The sequence below is a fragment of the Bathycoccus prasinos genome, assembly GCF_002220235.1.
Source record: "Bathycoccus prasinos genomic : Chromosome_2".
Classification (NCBI taxonomy): domain Eukaryota; kingdom Viridiplantae; phylum Chlorophyta; class Mamiellophyceae; order Mamiellales; family Bathycoccaceae; genus Bathycoccus; species Bathycoccus prasinos.
In genome coordinates, this window is record NC_024007.1 from 926,641 (window position 1) to 942,297 (window position 15,657).

At 48.0% G+C, this 15,657-nt stretch overlaps 11 protein-coding genes across 11 annotated transcripts; 6 read left to right on the plus strand and 5 right to left on the minus strand.

Moving 5' to 3' along the window:
- Positions 1-52: 52 nt before the first annotated feature.
- Positions 53-1,561, plus strand: Bathy02g05090 (predicted protein; the record flags this gene model as incomplete). The annotated part of the gene is made up of 1 exon (XM_007514496.1): positions 53-1,561. One exon carries the CDS (start codon positions 53-55, stop codon positions 1,559-1,561), a length of 1,509 nt encoding a protein of 502 aa, XP_007514558.1.
- Positions 1,562-1,627: 66 nt separating this feature from the next.
- Bathy02g05100 (unknown protein) lies at positions 1,628-2,776 on the minus strand (the record flags this gene model as incomplete). Its single annotated transcript, XM_007514506.1, has 1 exon — positions 1,628-2,776. One exon carries the CDS (start codon positions 2,774-2,776, stop codon positions 1,628-1,630), a length of 1,149 nt encoding a protein of 382 aa, XP_007514568.1.
- Positions 2,777-3,039: 263 nt separating this feature from the next.
- Positions 3,040-3,807, plus strand: Bathy02g05110 (unknown protein; the record flags this gene model as incomplete). The annotated part of the gene is made up of 1 exon (XM_007514774.1): positions 3,040-3,807. The coding sequence occupies one exon, from the start codon at positions 3,040-3,042 to the stop codon at positions 3,805-3,807; it is 768 nt and encodes a 255-aa protein (XP_007514836.1).
- Positions 3,808-4,010: 203 nt separating this feature from the next.
- Positions 4,011-5,534, plus strand: Bathy02g05120 (predicted protein; the record flags this gene model as incomplete). Its single annotated transcript, XM_007514794.1, has 1 exon — positions 4,011-5,534. One exon carries the CDS (start codon positions 4,011-4,013, stop codon positions 5,532-5,534), a length of 1,524 nt encoding a protein of 507 aa, XP_007514856.1.
- Positions 5,535-5,756: 222 nt separating this feature from the next.
- Bathy02g05130 (predicted protein) lies at positions 5,757-6,803 on the plus strand (the record flags this gene model as incomplete). The annotated part of the gene is made up of 1 exon (XM_007514459.1): positions 5,757-6,803. The coding sequence occupies one exon, from the start codon at positions 5,757-5,759 to the stop codon at positions 6,801-6,803; it is 1,047 nt and encodes a 348-aa protein (XP_007514521.1).
- Positions 6,804-6,938: 135 nt separating this feature from the next.
- On the minus strand, positions 6,939-7,706 carry Bathy02g05140 (SGT1; the record flags this gene model as incomplete). Its single annotated transcript, XM_007514413.1, has 1 exon — positions 6,939-7,706. The coding sequence occupies one exon, from the start codon at positions 7,704-7,706 to the stop codon at positions 6,939-6,941; it is 768 nt and encodes a 255-aa protein (XP_007514475.1).
- Positions 7,707-7,957: 251 nt separating this feature from the next.
- Positions 7,958-9,043, plus strand: Bathy02g05150 (predicted protein; the record flags this gene model as incomplete). The annotated part of the gene is made up of 3 exons (XM_007515017.1): positions 7,958-7,971; positions 8,226-8,247; positions 8,465-9,043. The coding sequence occupies 3 exons, from the start codon at positions 7,958-7,960 to the stop codon at positions 9,041-9,043; spliced, it is 615 nt and encodes a 204-aa protein (XP_007515079.1).
- Positions 9,044-9,380: 337 nt separating this feature from the next.
- On the minus strand, positions 9,381-10,187 carry Bathy02g05160 (unknown protein; the record flags this gene model as incomplete). The annotated part of the gene is made up of 1 exon (XM_007514419.1): positions 9,381-10,187. The coding sequence occupies one exon, from the start codon at positions 10,185-10,187 to the stop codon at positions 9,381-9,383; it is 807 nt and encodes a 268-aa protein (XP_007514481.1).
- Positions 10,188-10,608: 421 nt separating this feature from the next.
- Bathy02g05170 (unknown protein) lies at positions 10,609-12,039 on the minus strand (the record flags this gene model as incomplete). Its single annotated transcript, XM_007514679.1, has 1 exon — positions 10,609-12,039. The coding sequence occupies one exon, from the start codon at positions 12,037-12,039 to the stop codon at positions 10,609-10,611; it is 1,431 nt and encodes a 476-aa protein (XP_007514741.1).
- Positions 12,040-12,225: 186 nt separating this feature from the next.
- On the plus strand, positions 12,226-13,884 carry Bathy02g05180 (predicted protein; the record flags this gene model as incomplete). Its single annotated transcript, XM_007514870.1, has 1 exon — positions 12,226-13,884. One exon carries the CDS (start codon positions 12,226-12,228, stop codon positions 13,882-13,884), a length of 1,659 nt encoding a protein of 552 aa, XP_007514932.1.
- Positions 13,885-13,998: 114 nt separating this feature from the next.
- On the minus strand, positions 13,999-15,645 carry Bathy02g05190 (unnamed protein product; the record flags this gene model as incomplete). Its single annotated transcript, XM_007515006.1, has 1 exon — positions 13,999-15,645. One exon carries the CDS (start codon positions 15,643-15,645, stop codon positions 13,999-14,001), a length of 1,647 nt encoding a protein of 548 aa, XP_007515068.1.
- Positions 15,646-15,657: the final 12 nt, after the last annotated feature.

The following is a 15,657-nucleotide window of genomic DNA, read 5'->3' on the forward strand; positions in this document are numbered from 1 at the left end:
CACGAAAGATACGTAAAAATGCCAGATTCCCCTAAAATCGTCACAACTGAACATGTCAACTCCTGAACACCATCAGCACAAACGGAAAAGAGATCACGACGACGACGAGAAAGAAGAGAAAGAAGAGAAGGAAGAGCGGGGAAGAGTGGTGGAGGAAAACAGCAACAACAACTCTTTGCTCGCGCAGTTACACAGGGAACGAAACCAGCGTCGGCCGCCGATTGAACGAGCGACTTTGACGAGTTCGAGTTCGACGACGATGATGTCTAAAAACGCGAAAGTGGCGTCGTCGCTCGTCGCCAAAGCGACGACGACGACGACGACGAGAAACACAAGCGCGTGGGCAAACGTCGGTCGGTTGAGCTCGATCGCGAAGAGTGATCGAAACAATAAAAAGCAGGCGGTGAACAACAGTCACAGCGACGAGGTGGAGAGAGTTTTAGAACGAGCGAAACAGTTGGAAAGGAAACAGAAGACGACGAAAGCTTCTGTGACGACGACGAGACTACTACCGAAAATCGAGACGAAAACGGTCGAGATGCCAACGAGAGGACGGAAGTGGACGGAAGAACCTGCCATTCCCGATCGCACGGCGAACAACGAGGAGGAAGTAAGGATTCTCTCGTATAACATTTGGTTCGATAACCAAGCGGCGCAGATGGCGAGGACGGAGTATTTAGGACGAGTGATAGAAAGTTGCGATCCGGACGTGTTATGTTTGCAAGAGGTGACGCTGCCGATTCTTTTTGTTTTGCAAGGGCAAGCGTGGTTTGAGAAGTACAGTTTATGCGCGCAACCGAGCGAGATGGAGTTGCAGTGCGGGTATTTTTGCGTCGTGATGGTGAAGAAGAAAGAGACGGTGAGGAAGACGAGAATCGAGAAGGACGGGAACATCGCGAGAGACGACGAGAAGTGCGAAACGAGCACAGAACTGGGAGGCTTCGCACAAGGCTCGTGGAAAGCGCATAAATCGACGTTCGCGTCGTCAATTATGGGGAGGAACTTACAATACGCGTACGATTTGGGTTTTCCTCGGTTATGCGTGGCAACGTCGCATCTGGAATCTTGGATCATGGAAAACCCTCAGTTAATGGCGGAAAAACGGGAGCAACAGTTGAAACAAAGTTTAGAACATTTAGGAGGCAGGTTTGAGGATGTTATTTTTATAGGTGATATGAATTGGAACGACTCAAAGGATGGATTGTGTCCGATTGAACAGCCGTGGGAAGACGCGTGGTTGAAACTTCGACCGGAGTCAGACGGGTACAGCTACGACGCAAAAAGGAACACGATGTTGCGTGGAAACTTGTACGCGCGGTTCGATCGAGCGTTCGCAAAGTTGAAAAACTTCGAATTGCAATCGATTCAAATGGTGGGTACAAATCCAGAGGTGAACGGACAAACGTATGAGAAGCCGTACATAGAAAAAGGTGAACAAAAGAAAATCAAAGTCGATGTATTACCGAGCGACCATTACGGGCTGCTGTTAATTTTGAAAAAGAAGAGCTTGTTTGACGACGACGACGATAACGGACGCGATGGAATTATTGATTTAACTTAGAAGCTTTTCAGTTTGTGTATTGTATTAATCGCGTGCGTATTGCTAATTGTATTGTAATTTTTAATATCACGACGTCTTGAGTGTTTCCTCCGCGACGTCGGCGTAACGTTCCCACAGAGGTCGAATATCTTCATCGTCCTCTCCTCCGCCTTCGTGACTATTGCTATGGCTACCACTCTTTCTGTGATTCGGGATTTCTTCCGTCGATGACACGTGTTCAACGTGGTGAACGTTGTTGTGTCCGTCTACTCCCGGATGTGGTTCGAGTGGTTCGCGGTGTTCCGGATCACCTCCTACAACAGGTTCTTCGTGATGATGATTGTTCGGGTCCGAGCTTTCGTAATAGAATTCCTTGTGCTCCAAGTTATGCTTCTTCGAAACCGCTTCGAACGCTCTCTTTAGCTCCTCGTATTCCTCGTCCGTGTGTTCGTGCAACACCCCGTCGCTATCGATAACCGCGTTATACCCTTCGTCCATGACGCCCAAATCCGCCTCGTGCTTCACGCTCGCGTCGTGCTTCTCCAACTCGTGATGTTTCTTCAACGTCGCGAGTTCATCCTTCGCGCTCTCAGCCTCGTCTTTCCACTTGTTCATCTCGATGACCAAATTTTCTTTTTCGTGCCTCAAACTCTCCAACTGTTCCTTCAACTGTGACTTTTCGTTCCCGCTCAACTTCTTCTCCTCGTGATGTCCCGATAACTTCAACTCGCACGCGTTGAACTTATGCGTGGCGTCCTCGGTGTCCTTCTCTTTGCTATGCACCGTCGCGCGCAACTCTCCCATTTCCCTCTCGCGATCTTCTAACGTTTCCAAACACCGTCTCTCTCGACTCCCGGAGAGTTCTTTGAACCGCCTCATGCTCCCGTCCGCGTTCGATTTAAACAGGTCGAACTTTTTCGAAACCTGCGACCATCGAAAATACGAAAACGCAAATAAGAGGAAGAAAATCACCGCGAACGGATTCACTCGTTGTTGTTGTCCTTCATGTTGTGGTGTTTTCATCGATTGCGTCGATGTCGATTTAAAGTGCCTCGACAAAACCGTCCCAGCGTTTCTGATGAAATTTCCTCCCATCATCGTTCCTTTAATAAATCCCCTAGATCGTTTCTTCTTCTCGTTCTCGTCGTCGTCGAGTAAGTTATAGTTGTGTTGCGGGGAGAGGTACGCCGATGCTTGGTTGTGGTGGTTGTTGTGATAATACGCATCGTTATTCATATTCGGGGGAGAGATTGGATGCGCTGAAGGAGGACTTCCTCCTCCTTGATGTTGGTGTTGTTGGTGGTGCGCGAAAGACTCCCGGTTCGGGTCGATCGGACGTCTTTGCATTGTACCCTTCTCGTTGCTTTGAGAATTATATCCGGATGGGTTTTGCGCGTGTCTATTGTTCGTCTATTGTGTGTCTATTTATACGCGAGCGTACAAAATGTGAAGAAGTGAGATCTTTCTCTTTTTTTCCCGCACAAAGAGACAAACACCCGATGAGCAGTGTAACTTCGTTCTCGTTCGTCACCAGCGCGAGACTGACACCAGTATCACGACGTAAGCGGTGTTTTTATTACCAACAGCACGTGGGAGGAGAAATTCTATCGCGAGGAGGAGGAGGAGGAGGAGGAGCAGAATTGCGCGGTGGTAGTATTGTTGTTCGTCGTTGCAAAGAAAACAACGACCTAGAGAGAGATGCAATCGCGGGGACGAGCGGGCGAGAAAGACGACGCGAGGATGATGATGATGATGATGATGAAATACTCGGTACGCGTACTACTCATTACGAGTATCGAAGCAGAAGAAGACGGAGCGTGATGCTGAGCAGCGTAACGACGATGCTGTTGGGGATGAATGCAACAAAGAACAAGATAGCGTTTGCCGCAGACTTTGACGCTGAACGACCACCTTCGGACGGAGGAGGAGACAGAGGAGAATCATCAACCGCGATGGTCGTCGCGGAGGAGGAGGAGAGAGTGCCACCACCACCGCCACCGGAGAAGCCAGTAAAGATAAAGAAAAAGACCACTCGGGAACGGATCGAAGAGCTCGAACGACTCGAAGAGCAACAGTTGGAAAGAGAGGAAGCGATTCAGGAGCAAAACAGGGAAATCCAACAACAAGACAGCACCATCGACGGTTTACAACGTCAGTTAGAGTTGAAGAACGAACTGATCGCGCTTTTGAAACGAGAGCGAGACGAGGCGAAAGAGGCGGCGAAATTAGCGCAAGGGTTGTGCGCGCAAAGTGCGGCTATATTTTAATAAGATATAAGTGTTGTTGTAAACGAGAGTATGTGTTGTATCGCATGTCACATGTCTTTTTTGATCTCTAAAAAAAGTATTTGTTCCTCTTCTCCTTCATTATTCGTGCGCGCGCGCTCATCGAAACCACGGAAACAAACGCATCATACTTTCTTCTTTGAGAGCGAGCGCAAGGTTTCCGTCTGATCATCTCGAACATCATCATGGGCAAATCATCAGTTGACTCCCAAATTCGCGAAGGCGAAGAAGAGGAGGAAGATACACAGACGAAGAAGAAGGAAAAAAATATCAGAGATGAAGAACAAGAACAAGAGTCGAAAGCGCCGAAGCTGGTCGAACACTTTGCGAGCGCGAGAAAGCATTTGTTGTCGATAGACATAGAGAAGTATTTCGAGTTGAATCCACCGCATCCACCGGGTTCGCCACCGCGCAATAGGGGGGAAGGTGTGACTGTTTTGCATCCAGATTCGATTAAGAAGATTGAAAACGTAGTGACGTTGGAAGAAACGATGACGGTGAAACAAGCGTTGTCCGTGTTGAGAAGATATGGGATATCATCCGCGCCTGTGGTGAACAGTAGCAGCGCGTTGTTTATCGGGTTTCAAGACGTTCGAGACTTCATGGTGTTGTTTTTCGAGAAAGCGCTCGTTTCGCATTTGACTCGCCGGGAAGTTTTGCAAAGGATGATTGAGTTGTTGAACGAAACAGTGCGAGAGTGTCGGAGAGATTCCCATCCCGACGACGATGCGAGATTCGTATATCGTGGTTCGAGAAAGACGACGCTTCTTGAAATCGTTCGAGGTGGATTTCTGCAGCGCATCGATGTACGCACCCACGGCGAGGAGATTTGTGGGATCAAACCGACGACGCATGGAAAACGATTTCAAAGAGTCCATCGCGTCGCGGTATATTCGTTACACTATGACACTCTCACTAAAGATGAAGCGATGACAATCGACGCTGTCATATCGCAAACGGATGTCATAGAGTTTCTGCTCGATTGTTATTTGGAAAAGGACGAAGACGAGGATCCGTTCAAGAAAATAACCGTCTCAGAAGCGTTTGCGGACTATATCGAAAGAAAGAAAGAGGACCTTCTCGCTTTACCGAGTTTTACAAAAGCTATCGATGTTTTTGCAGGTTTGACGAGACAAAATGCAAACTGTGTCGCAATTGTTGACGATAAAACTGGTATGCTGGTCGACTCAGTCGCGGCGAACGATTTCGCGTATTTCATGGAGGAGTTTGACGAGAACCTCGATCTCACAATCGTCGATTTCATGCGCAAAATCAGAACCGTGCACATCCAGCAACAAAGCGCGGTACCGTCTGCCATTGGCGCTCCTCAATACGAATCAGACACGACGACCACCACGACCTTGACGGACGAAGAGAAAGAACAAAAGCTCAAAAAATTCATCGTGTCAAACAACCTCGGCAAACCGAATCTCCGCGCCGCCTTCCTGAACTCCTCCTTGCGAGAAGCCATGGAGCTCATGCGTCCAGCTAACGCTCTTCTCAAACGCGCTCCGTCTACCACAGATCGTCTTTCAGACGTGCACCACGTTTTCATCATTGACGATACTACCGGGAAACCTCTATTCGAGCTCACCCCGGGTTGCGTTCTCGAGCTCGTCGTGCTCCCGGCTCGCGAGCGCGTGTTTTGGAGAGTCGAGCCGTGCGAGCTCCACTCGATTTATCGAAACAGAAAACTCCCGACTTTTTAATAATACATACGAACAGAATAAGAGTCTTGTTCTTAGGAATGAGGGAACCAAGCGAGAGAGAGAGAGAGAGAGAGAGAGAGAGAGAGAGAGAGAGAGAGAGAGAGAGAGAGGTTTTGTCATACGAAAAACAATGCGAAAATCACACTTCTTTCTCCTTTTTTTGATTCGTCACAAAAATTTTTCTCAAAAGCTCGTTGAAACGACATCAGATCACACAACACAATGAATAACTTGATGCGGATGGGAATGGGCCAAGCGCCGCAAACCGGCCCCCCACCGGACACGCCGCAGGTGGACACCGCGGAGCAAGTGCAAATCAGTTCGCTCGCTTTGTTGAAGATGTTGAAACACGGTGCGTTTACTATTTCAAAGATTCGTTTCCGTCGCGTCGTTTCCGTGACGATGATTGCGCTTTCTGACTTTAATGTTTTCTCTCTTTCTCGCAAACAACACACAACCATTCACAAAACAGGTCGCGCGGGAGTTCCAATGGAAGTCATGGGTCTCATGCTTGGACAATTCGTGGACGATTACACGGTTAAAGTCGTCGACGTGTTCGCGATGCCGCAATCTGGTACCGGCGTTTCCGTTGAAGCCGTGGACCCGGTGTTTCAGACGAAAATGTTGGACATGTTGAAACAAACGGGCAGGGAAGAAATGGTCGTTGGTTGGTACCACTCGCACCCTGGATTCGGGTGTTGGCTTTCTGGCGTCGATATCAACACGCAGCAAAGTTTTGAGCAGTTAAATCCGAGGTTAGTGGCTGTCGTTATCGATCCGATTCAGTCGGTGAAAGGGAAGGTGGTCATCGACGCGTTTCGATTGATTAATCCGCAGACGATCATGTTAGGGCAAGAGCCGAGGCAAACGACGTCGAATTTAGGACATTTAAATAAACCTTCAATCGCGGCGTTGATTCACGGGTTGAATAGGCACTACTATTCCATCAATATTGGCTATAGAAAGAATGAATTAGAGGAGAAGATGTTGTTGAATTTGGACAAGCCGAGATGGAGCGACGGTTTGAAAGTTAGGAATTTTACCGAGAATAGGAAAGGGAACGAGAAGGTGGTTGGAGAGATGCGAGATTTAGCGGATAAGTATCAGAAAGCGGTGCAAGAAGAAGCGGAGTTGACGAAGAGGGAGTTGGTCGTTAAAGCTGCGGGGAGAACGGACGCGAAGAAGAGGTTGTCGGAAAACGCGAGCGATTTGATGGCGAAGAACATCACGCAGCAGCTCGGGGCGATGTTAGATACCGTGTGCTTTTAATCGTAGAGTTTCTTGTTACACCCTTTTGCGGTGCATTATGGTATACTTCTTTTTCTGTGCGCATTACAATTTTGCCGCTGCTATCCTATGTCGCGCTACGTCTAAGTTCTTATTGCTTACAAAACTTTCTTTTTTTTACGGAGCTTGCGGCTCGACAAACTTCTTCCCAACGTCCGTCCAATCCGTGCTCAACACGGTCCCGTTCGATTCTACGAAACTCTTCATCATCGCACGCCTCTGATCGTCGTCCGCGTCCTTATACAAATCCTGAAACATTTTGTTCAACCCGTCCTCGCCGTCCAACGTTTCCAACTCCTCTTCCATCTCCCCTAAAAATTCCAACCGCGTCCATTTATCCGCCGGCGGTTTATCAAGCGACGTCGTTTTTCCCTCATCACCAACTCCGTCTAAACTCGTCGTTGGAGTGGTTGAACTCGTCGTGTTCCGCGTTTCGTTCCCAATTTTGTGCTTCTCTTCCGAAACGCTCGACGACAACCGTCGCTCCTTTTCTTCTTCTTCTCTCTTCTGATTCTTCTTTTTCATCAGTTTGACTTCAATCTTCTTCTTCCCACATCTCACGCGGACGAATTCCGGATCCGTTCGAACCGGGTGGTGCTTTCGCAAATCAAACGTAAACTTCTCTTCTTCGCGCCCTGCTTTAATTTCAATTCCGACTGGATCGCGTGATCCTTCGGAATCGAAGATGAACCTGTGCGACACCTCCTCCTTTTCCATCGCGACGTCCTCCTCGGTAAAAAAAATCTCAATCGTCGTCGCGTCTAAAGACGAGTACAGCTCCGTTTTTTTCACCTTCGATACACTTCTCTCCTTTCTGCCTTCCTCCTCTTCTTCTTCTCCTTTCTTCTCCTCAAACTCTTCTTCTTTTTTCGTCGTCGTCGTCATCGCGCGTTCTCGTTGATGATTATGATGATGATGATGATGGTGGTTACTCTCTTTGAGTTTCTTTTGCGTTTTTCACAAAAAAAGCCATTGCAAAAAAGAGAGACGGAAATTAATTGTGCGAAAAAGGTTGACCCCTTTGTTTGTCTCTTTGTCGTTATTCAACTCGTGAAAAAAGAGGGGAAAAGGTGCCTCTGTCTCTTCACTTTACTCGTAAAAGAATAAAAACAGACACAAGACACACGCGTATAAGTATGAATCCAGAATAGTACGTTTTTAGATCTCTCTCGAGCGAAAGAAGCGAAAGAAGCGCGGCGTCGGTGGTGTTGTCGAAGTCTTTTCTTTGGTGGCTTCTTTTCGTTGGTTTTGGTGTTTTCGTTGGTGTCTCTCGTTGGTGTTCTTCTTCGAGTCGCGCGGCGATCTTCTCACTGAGAAAGAATTGGTGTCTCTCTTCTCCCCCCGAGACACGAAACGAATGCACTGACAAATCTCTCTCTCTCTCTCTCTCAACAACAACAACAGCGATTACTTGTTCAAGCTCTTGGTGCGTCTAAAGCTTTAACAAAGCTTTTTTGTTTCTTCTCTTCTTCTTCTTCTTTATTAACTTCTTTTAAAGAGAGAAGAGTTTTTCTTTAATGAGATCCGCTCTTAAAATCTCTCTTTCTCTCTCTCTCTCTCTCTAATGTTTTTTTAGACGAAGAAACTGACGAAACGATGTTCCCTCTCACTCTCACTCTTTTGAAATTTGTGTGCACGAATAGCTGATTGGCGATTCCGGCGTCGGTAAATCCTGCCTCCTCTTCCGTTTCGCGGACGACACGTACCAAGAGTCGTACATCAGCACCATCGGCGTGGACTTTAAAATCAGGACGGTTGAACTCGAAGGGAAAACGATAAAATTACAAATCTGGGATACCGCCGGGCAAGAACGGTTTCGAACGATTACGAGCTCGTATTATCGCGGCGCGCACGGGATTATCGTGGTGTACGATGTGACGGATCAGGAAAGTTTTAACAACGTGAAGACGTGGTTGAGCGAAATCGATAGGTACGCGAATGAAAACGTGAACAAACTTTTGGTCGGGAACAAATCAGATTTGACGAGTAAGAAAGTGGTGGATTACGCGACCGCGAAGGCGTTCGCGGATGAGATTGGGATTCCCTTCATGGAGACGTCGGCGAAGAACGCGACAAATGTTGAACAGGCGTTTGTGACAATGGCGAATGAGATTAAAACGAGGATGGCGAGTCAACCGCAAGCGGCGAGCGGCGCGAGTCGAGGAGCGACGATTAGGCCGGGGGAGGGGAGACCGGTGAATGCGAAGAGCTCTTGCTGCTAAATATCAACGAAAAGTGAGAGTTTCATATATATATAAATAAATAGTTTTGTGGACGACGGCGTGAGAGGGAGGAATATAAAAAAGAGAGTTGCGATTGCGAGCAACACATTAGGTAATTTTAAAACATAAAGTTTGAAGGCGTCGACGAACGAGAGGAAAATGTGCATTCGAAAGTTGTAATCTTGATTGCGTTTGAACGTAGTGTTTGTCTATCTATTAGCTGTTATTACATGCGTTTTTTATGTGTGTGTTTTTTATCTCTCTCTTTTTGTACTTGTGTATGTTTATTTCTGCGTCTCTCTTTTCATTTAAAGTGTTGCGCGCGGGTACGCTTGTACTATAATCGGGTTCCCAATAGCGGCGAAACAGCGGAAAACGTCTTGGTGAAAAACGACGATAATTCTCTCATCTTATGTTTGTCGTTTGCGGTTGTGTTCGCGTCCGTTGCGATTGTTTCGTTTACATTTTCGTTTCCTCGTGGTTGTTCTTCGAGTCGAGCGACTTCGATGGAAAAGACGACTTCTTTCTTCAATTCTTCTTCTTCTCGATTCTCGTCTTCGAGTGGCGTTAACGGCGTCTTCTGGGCACACTCTTTCGGGTACCGAGAAAACGTGTTCTCGGTACTCGCGTTCGTCGCTTCTTGTTCTTGTTCTTCTCCTTCTCCTTCTGTCTTTTTCTTCTTATTCAAACGGTTCTTACTCGAATATCTCGTTCTCGGTACGAATTCATACGTTTTATCTGTCACCATCTTTCTCTTAAACACTGCTTTCAACCACTCCTTATTATTCGAACTCGTTAGCTTACCATCAAACACGAGCGGGAAACACGTTCTTAACTCTCCAAACGTCGCACTTTCGATGGTTTCCACAATCACCTCGTTCGAAGGGGAGTCCTCCTTGTTCGCGATAACTTTCGCTAAAGCGCTTTCGTCCTTCTTCTTCTTCTTGTTGGTATTTTTCGTATTTGTCGTCGTAGCAGCGGTAGTACTCGTAGTCTTCATCTTTGTCTTCTTCTCCTGCTTTCCTTTCGCTTTCTGCAAAGCGTGAATCTTCGCGACCGCGCGTCGCGTGTTCGGCGTCGGATCGGATGTCCTGTTTTTGTAGAGGAGGAATTTTTCAATAAAACGTCTCCTCGTTTGAGGCATAAATCGCGGAGAAAAAAAAAACAAAGAGAGAAGAGAGATACCTCATCCTCGCGAGCGCAGTCGCACAAATCCCGGTCCGAGGCGTCAGCTTCATCAGCGATAGGTTCGAGGAAGAACTCGTCGTCGCAAAGTTCGATCCAAACGACGACGACATCGAACTTCTTCTTCTTCTCTTAGGAGGAGGAGGAGGAGGCGAAAAGAGAAAAAAGGCGTTGTTCGCGTTCTCTTCTTCTTCGCGTCGTTGAACACCGCCAACACCACCCATATCGATGGAGGAGGAACGGAATGGATGCGGTAAAGATACGGCGTGCGGGAGGAACGGAGTGTTTGGATGCATTATATATGTTACTCAATCTGCGCAAGTTTCTCGTATTCGAAAAGTGAGGAGCATGTGATTTCAAACTTTTTTTGTTTAAAAACTCTAAGAGCGGCAGCGCAAAATTTTTCCTCGAACAAACGCCATTTTTTCTAAAACCACCCGTATCGTCGCGAGGTCATTCGCGGGTGGTAATGGTGGTGGTGGTGGTAATGGTGGTGATGGTAATGGTGGTAAACGCGACGCGAGGACAATTAATTGCGCGGTATTTCGAGCGCTTTTTGCGAGTTCTCGATGGCCGACGCCGAGAAATTCTGACCAAAAGTACACGCGCGAGAGGTACACGCCGAGTCGAATCGGAAGCGGCGCTCGGATTGGCATCATATTGCTCGCTTCAATTTTTGCGATGGCTTCTAAGGCGACGCACATCGCGAGGCACGTCGCGAGTTCTTCGCTAGTTCGCTCTCTTTTCGGCGGCGTCGACGGCGTAGGCGTTTCGGCGCCTTCCTCTTCTTCTTCTTCTTCGAACAACTTTTTGCTGACTGGACTTTCCAACAACATCGATCGCGTCTCTTTGCCGAGAAAGAAGGCACCGAAACCGACGCACTTCTCCAGAAACTTCTGCATTTTCGGTGCCACCTTTCTCTCCTTTTCCGCGGATTTCAACACAATCACCTCCTTCTCCAATTTTTCCACCGAAGCGCAAAGCTTCGCGCCCATCTCTTCCATCCTGACCACGTGCTCTTTCTCCACGTTCGTGCGCTCAATCAATACCGCGCTCACGATCGATTGCTCCCTCACCTCATCTTCCATTTTCTCCTGTTTCTTCGTCAACACCTCTACTTTCTGCTTCTGTCTCTCCACTAACTTTTGCAACGGCAACGACTCTTGCAACAAAACGTCTTTAAACGCGTCTCGTTGCCCGGCGAGATACGACTTTGACGTCTGTCTCTTGGCGTCATCGCAGCGCGGCGTCATCGCCATTCCAACTCTTTCTACCTTAACATTTTTCTCCTCTTCTTTTTCGTCGTCCAAAAAATCGAACCGAAACTTGCCGCATTCGCTGCTCGCGGTGGTCGATTGTTCCTCCGCGTCGCTTTCGCACCCGCGCTCGAAAAAATCTCTCGCAAAGTGAAACGGCGTGGACGGCGTGGGTGGTGGTCTTGCGACTAAATTCTTCTTCTTTGAATTCTTCTTCTCCGTGGTGGTGGTCAAGTCAAAATTCCACGCGTCTTCTTCCTCGCTCAACCTTTCTTCCTCTTCTTCTTTTTCCTCCTTTTCGTCGGCAAAGTTTACGTGGTTTCCGAGCGGCGTTTTCTGTATCTGCTTGTTCTCATCATCGGGATGACCCGCAGGGGAAAAAATCAATCGATTTCTATTCTCCTCCTCCTCTTCTTTCACGCGATGATGCGACGCGTACCTACTGTTTCCGGATTTTTTCAGAGCAGATTTCAGTTTCGATTTCGGCGTTTGGTACGAGCAGACGATGTGTTTCTTTTTGAGAAGTTTACGCGGCGAGCGCGTCGTCTTTCCCATGAGAGATGTGTGATATCTAAAACGTGAGTTGTGGTGTGTAAGAGTTTTCTCTCTCTTTTTTTCTTGTTCCCCCCTCTTTTTTGTACCAACACCCTAAACATTTTCTAACTGTCTCCTCTTGGAACTTTTGACCTCTTCGTATTATATAACATAACACCAACACACAACGAAGTATACACACACGTAATGTCCTCTCCACTGTTTGAGGACGACGACGATTTCAACAACAACAACAATCAAAACTCGCGATGGCAGCGTTTATACGAGCACAAATTGGAAACTTTGTTGAAAGAACCGTCGGTGGATTACCGACATTCCGCGGAGAAACTTTCCATTTTAGTCAAAAGCGGTTTATTAGAGTTTACCGATTTGACGAGAAATCCCGAGCGGTTTTTCCTCGCCCATCGATTACTCGTGCGCAAAGGGTTCGAGCAAGGTCCTGGGTTTAGCATACGGTTCACCGTGGAGTATAACTTATTCGGTGGGACAGTTTTGGAACTCGGGAACGACCGGCAGAGGATGAGTTTACAAGCGATGAGAGAACGAGGTGAACTCGGGTGTTTCGCGTTAACCGAAAAGTTAGCGGGGGTGAATAGCGGGTTAATCGTACAAACGACGTGCACGTGGTCGCAACGGGAGAAACGGTTCACGTTGCAAACGCCGTCGGAAAGCGCGAGAAAGATATGGATTTCGCAAGGGTTGGTGGCAACCCGAGCGGTGGTGATTGCGGAGTTGATCGTAAGAGGGAGGAACCACGGTCCGCACGCGTTTTTGGTGAACATGAGGAAACAAAGGTTGGGACCGTTGATTCCGAACATTAAAGTAGGCGACATGGGAGATAAAACAACCGGAAATGATTTAGATAACGCGTGGATTGAGTTTAATTCAGTCAAACTCCCATATTCAGCTTTGTTAGATAGACACGACGGGATCGACGTGAGAACCGGCGCCTACGTACAGAAGAGCGCGGGAACGAACAACGAAAGACATTTGACGAACATGGATAGGATTGGACAGAGATTATACACCGGGAGAGTCGCCGTGGCGCAAGGCGCGCACGAGTTCCGGAAACGTTTGTTCCATAAGACGAAAGCGTTTGCCGATCAGAAAGAGACGTGGGGATTTTCCGAAAAGAACAACGGGGCGAGAGAGAACGCCGCGGATATAGCGTCGTCGTCGTCGGCGGCGGCGGCGAGTGCAACGAACAAACGTTTCGGCGCACGGAGAAGGAGTAAATACGAGCCTATCGCAGCAGTGACGGCGATGCACGAAAGAGGGCCACCGTTATCGCAAGTCCCGCAGCTTCGTCAGCTGTTTATCGTCGCCAAGGAACAGGAAATGAAGATGGATGCGTTTCTGGTAAACGTGGAGAGGAAACTGTGCGCTTCGTTGAGGAAAAAAGAACGAGCATCGAAAGCGCTCGTAGAAGCGATTGCTGCAGCAAAAATCTTAGCGGTGGAGGATGCCATCGATTTGACGCACAGATTGAGACAGGAAACCGGCTCCTACGCGTTAATGGCGCACACTGGATTTGAACACTCCGATTTCCTCATTTGTTGTAAATTCGCCGAAGGCGATTCGAGAATATTAGAGTTGAAGCTAGCCAGAGACAGAGTGAAAACGCCAAACGTCAACGAACGCGAGTCCGAACGCGTGGCGAGAGAAAAACTCGTGGAAGGTTTGCGCGCGGATCAAACGCAAGGCATGACGATTCAAAAAGCGTGGAGACGCAGATGGAGAGAAGCGTACGATTTAGCCGAGATTGCGGCGAGAGCCATCGTGGATGATTGGAACGAGCAATCAGACGCCGAACACAACGCCGGTCAAATCCTATCAAGGTTATAATTCATTAAATACACGTGTAGTCATTTTTTTAACGCAGTACTGTAGTAGTAGAGTTTTGAATACAAGGTACTAGATTACGCGGACAACAAACAACACAATTTTTATGAGTTATAATCAAAACGGATTGCCGAAGCGCTGCATTAAGCTCGGAATATCCTGGGTCAAAACCTCCTCTATGGACGACAACGCCTTCTTGTCCACTCGAGGGAACTTGTGGAGTTGCATCGGCTCTAAAATTGCCGCGAATCGTTCCGGGTTTGGTAAATCCCCGGGCGGCAAATTGTTTTCCATCGTCGTCTTCCGAAATTCGTCGTGGATGTTGGCCAATAATTTCTTCTGTTTCTTTTCGTGACCAAACGCCGTGGGCATTTGTTTCCACAAGTCTCCTATAATCATCATGTGCGTTCTCAGCGCTCTCGTTCGTTTCACGAACTCGTTCACTTTTCTATCGCACGACTTTGCCGGAATGTTCATCAAATCCGCCATCAACGCCTCGTGTTCCATTTGAAAAATGTCGTGCATTTTATTCACGTCCGTTTTAATCGGTTCCGTATTGAAAGACCCAACGTACACTTTGCACACTTCCGGCGTCATAAACACTTTACCTAAACTCCACATCAGAGCGCCGTACACTCTCAACAATTGCTGTTCGCTCACTTGATCGGCTTTGTTCAACACGACTCGCACTTTATCATCGTGGCCTCTCAACGCGTTGATGACCGATTTGAATTCATCGGAAATATCCAACTTGTACGGATCAAAGAGTAACAAAATAATATCGCTTCTCGCGGCAAACCAGTTGCAAATTTGCGGAAACGAGTACCCGCGATCGATCCTTTGCTTCTCGCCGGAAAGTACCCCGGGCGTGTCGATGAGGGAAACCGAATTCAACAACTCGGCGTCGCACTGAGAACCCTCAAACTTGGATAAAAATCCAGTCCCAAAGGACTGTAAACCAGTGTATGGTAAGGCAGAATTGACCGCCATTGTATTCCCCGGCGTCGTTCGATCGTCCAACCCGTGCGTCAAAACCACGAACCTATCCGTGGTTGGTTCCGGCCCGATGTGCGCGCCCGGATACGGTCTCTTCAACAAGTGCTGAATAAACGTCGTCTTCCCGGTCGAATACTGCCCCAACAACAAAACGTTCGGTTTCCCGTCGAAATCACCATCCGTTAACAGCGGTCCATAAAACGAACCAAACTTATACGCCTCTTCTAAAGGTTTAATCTTCGTCTTGTACAACAACTTCAACCCGTCGACGATGCCGGTCACCGTCTTCGCGTCCACCTTCGCCTGCCGCTTCTTCTCTTTCTTCGTCTGCGCGCCGCCTCCCAACATGTTCGACGCTTTATTCCTCCCATCTTTGATCTTTTCCCCCGGCGATGCCATGAACGGATTGGACGTGAAATCATCGTCGTCTTCTTTCCGTCCGCTCGTTTCGTCCAAACCTTCCATCTTCGCCAAAGGCATCTCGCCTTGCCTTCTCTCCAACTCCGTTTGCAAATTCGCCACCGACGGCGACACGCCAATTTGCGCCAACGCGATCACTCGCATCGCTCGAATGAATCCATCTTTATCGAGATACCCTTGTCGGTTCAAATCCGCGCACCCCCAAACTTTCGCCAACGCTTGCTGATTGAGAGAAGACTTCGAGAAAAAAACAACCGCATCGTTCCCGGTGATTCGTCCGTCGTTGTCCGTGTCGCACAACGGAAACCACTGGCGGTAGAGTTTCTCGTCCGCAAAAGGAGAAGCCATTTAAATCTAGAT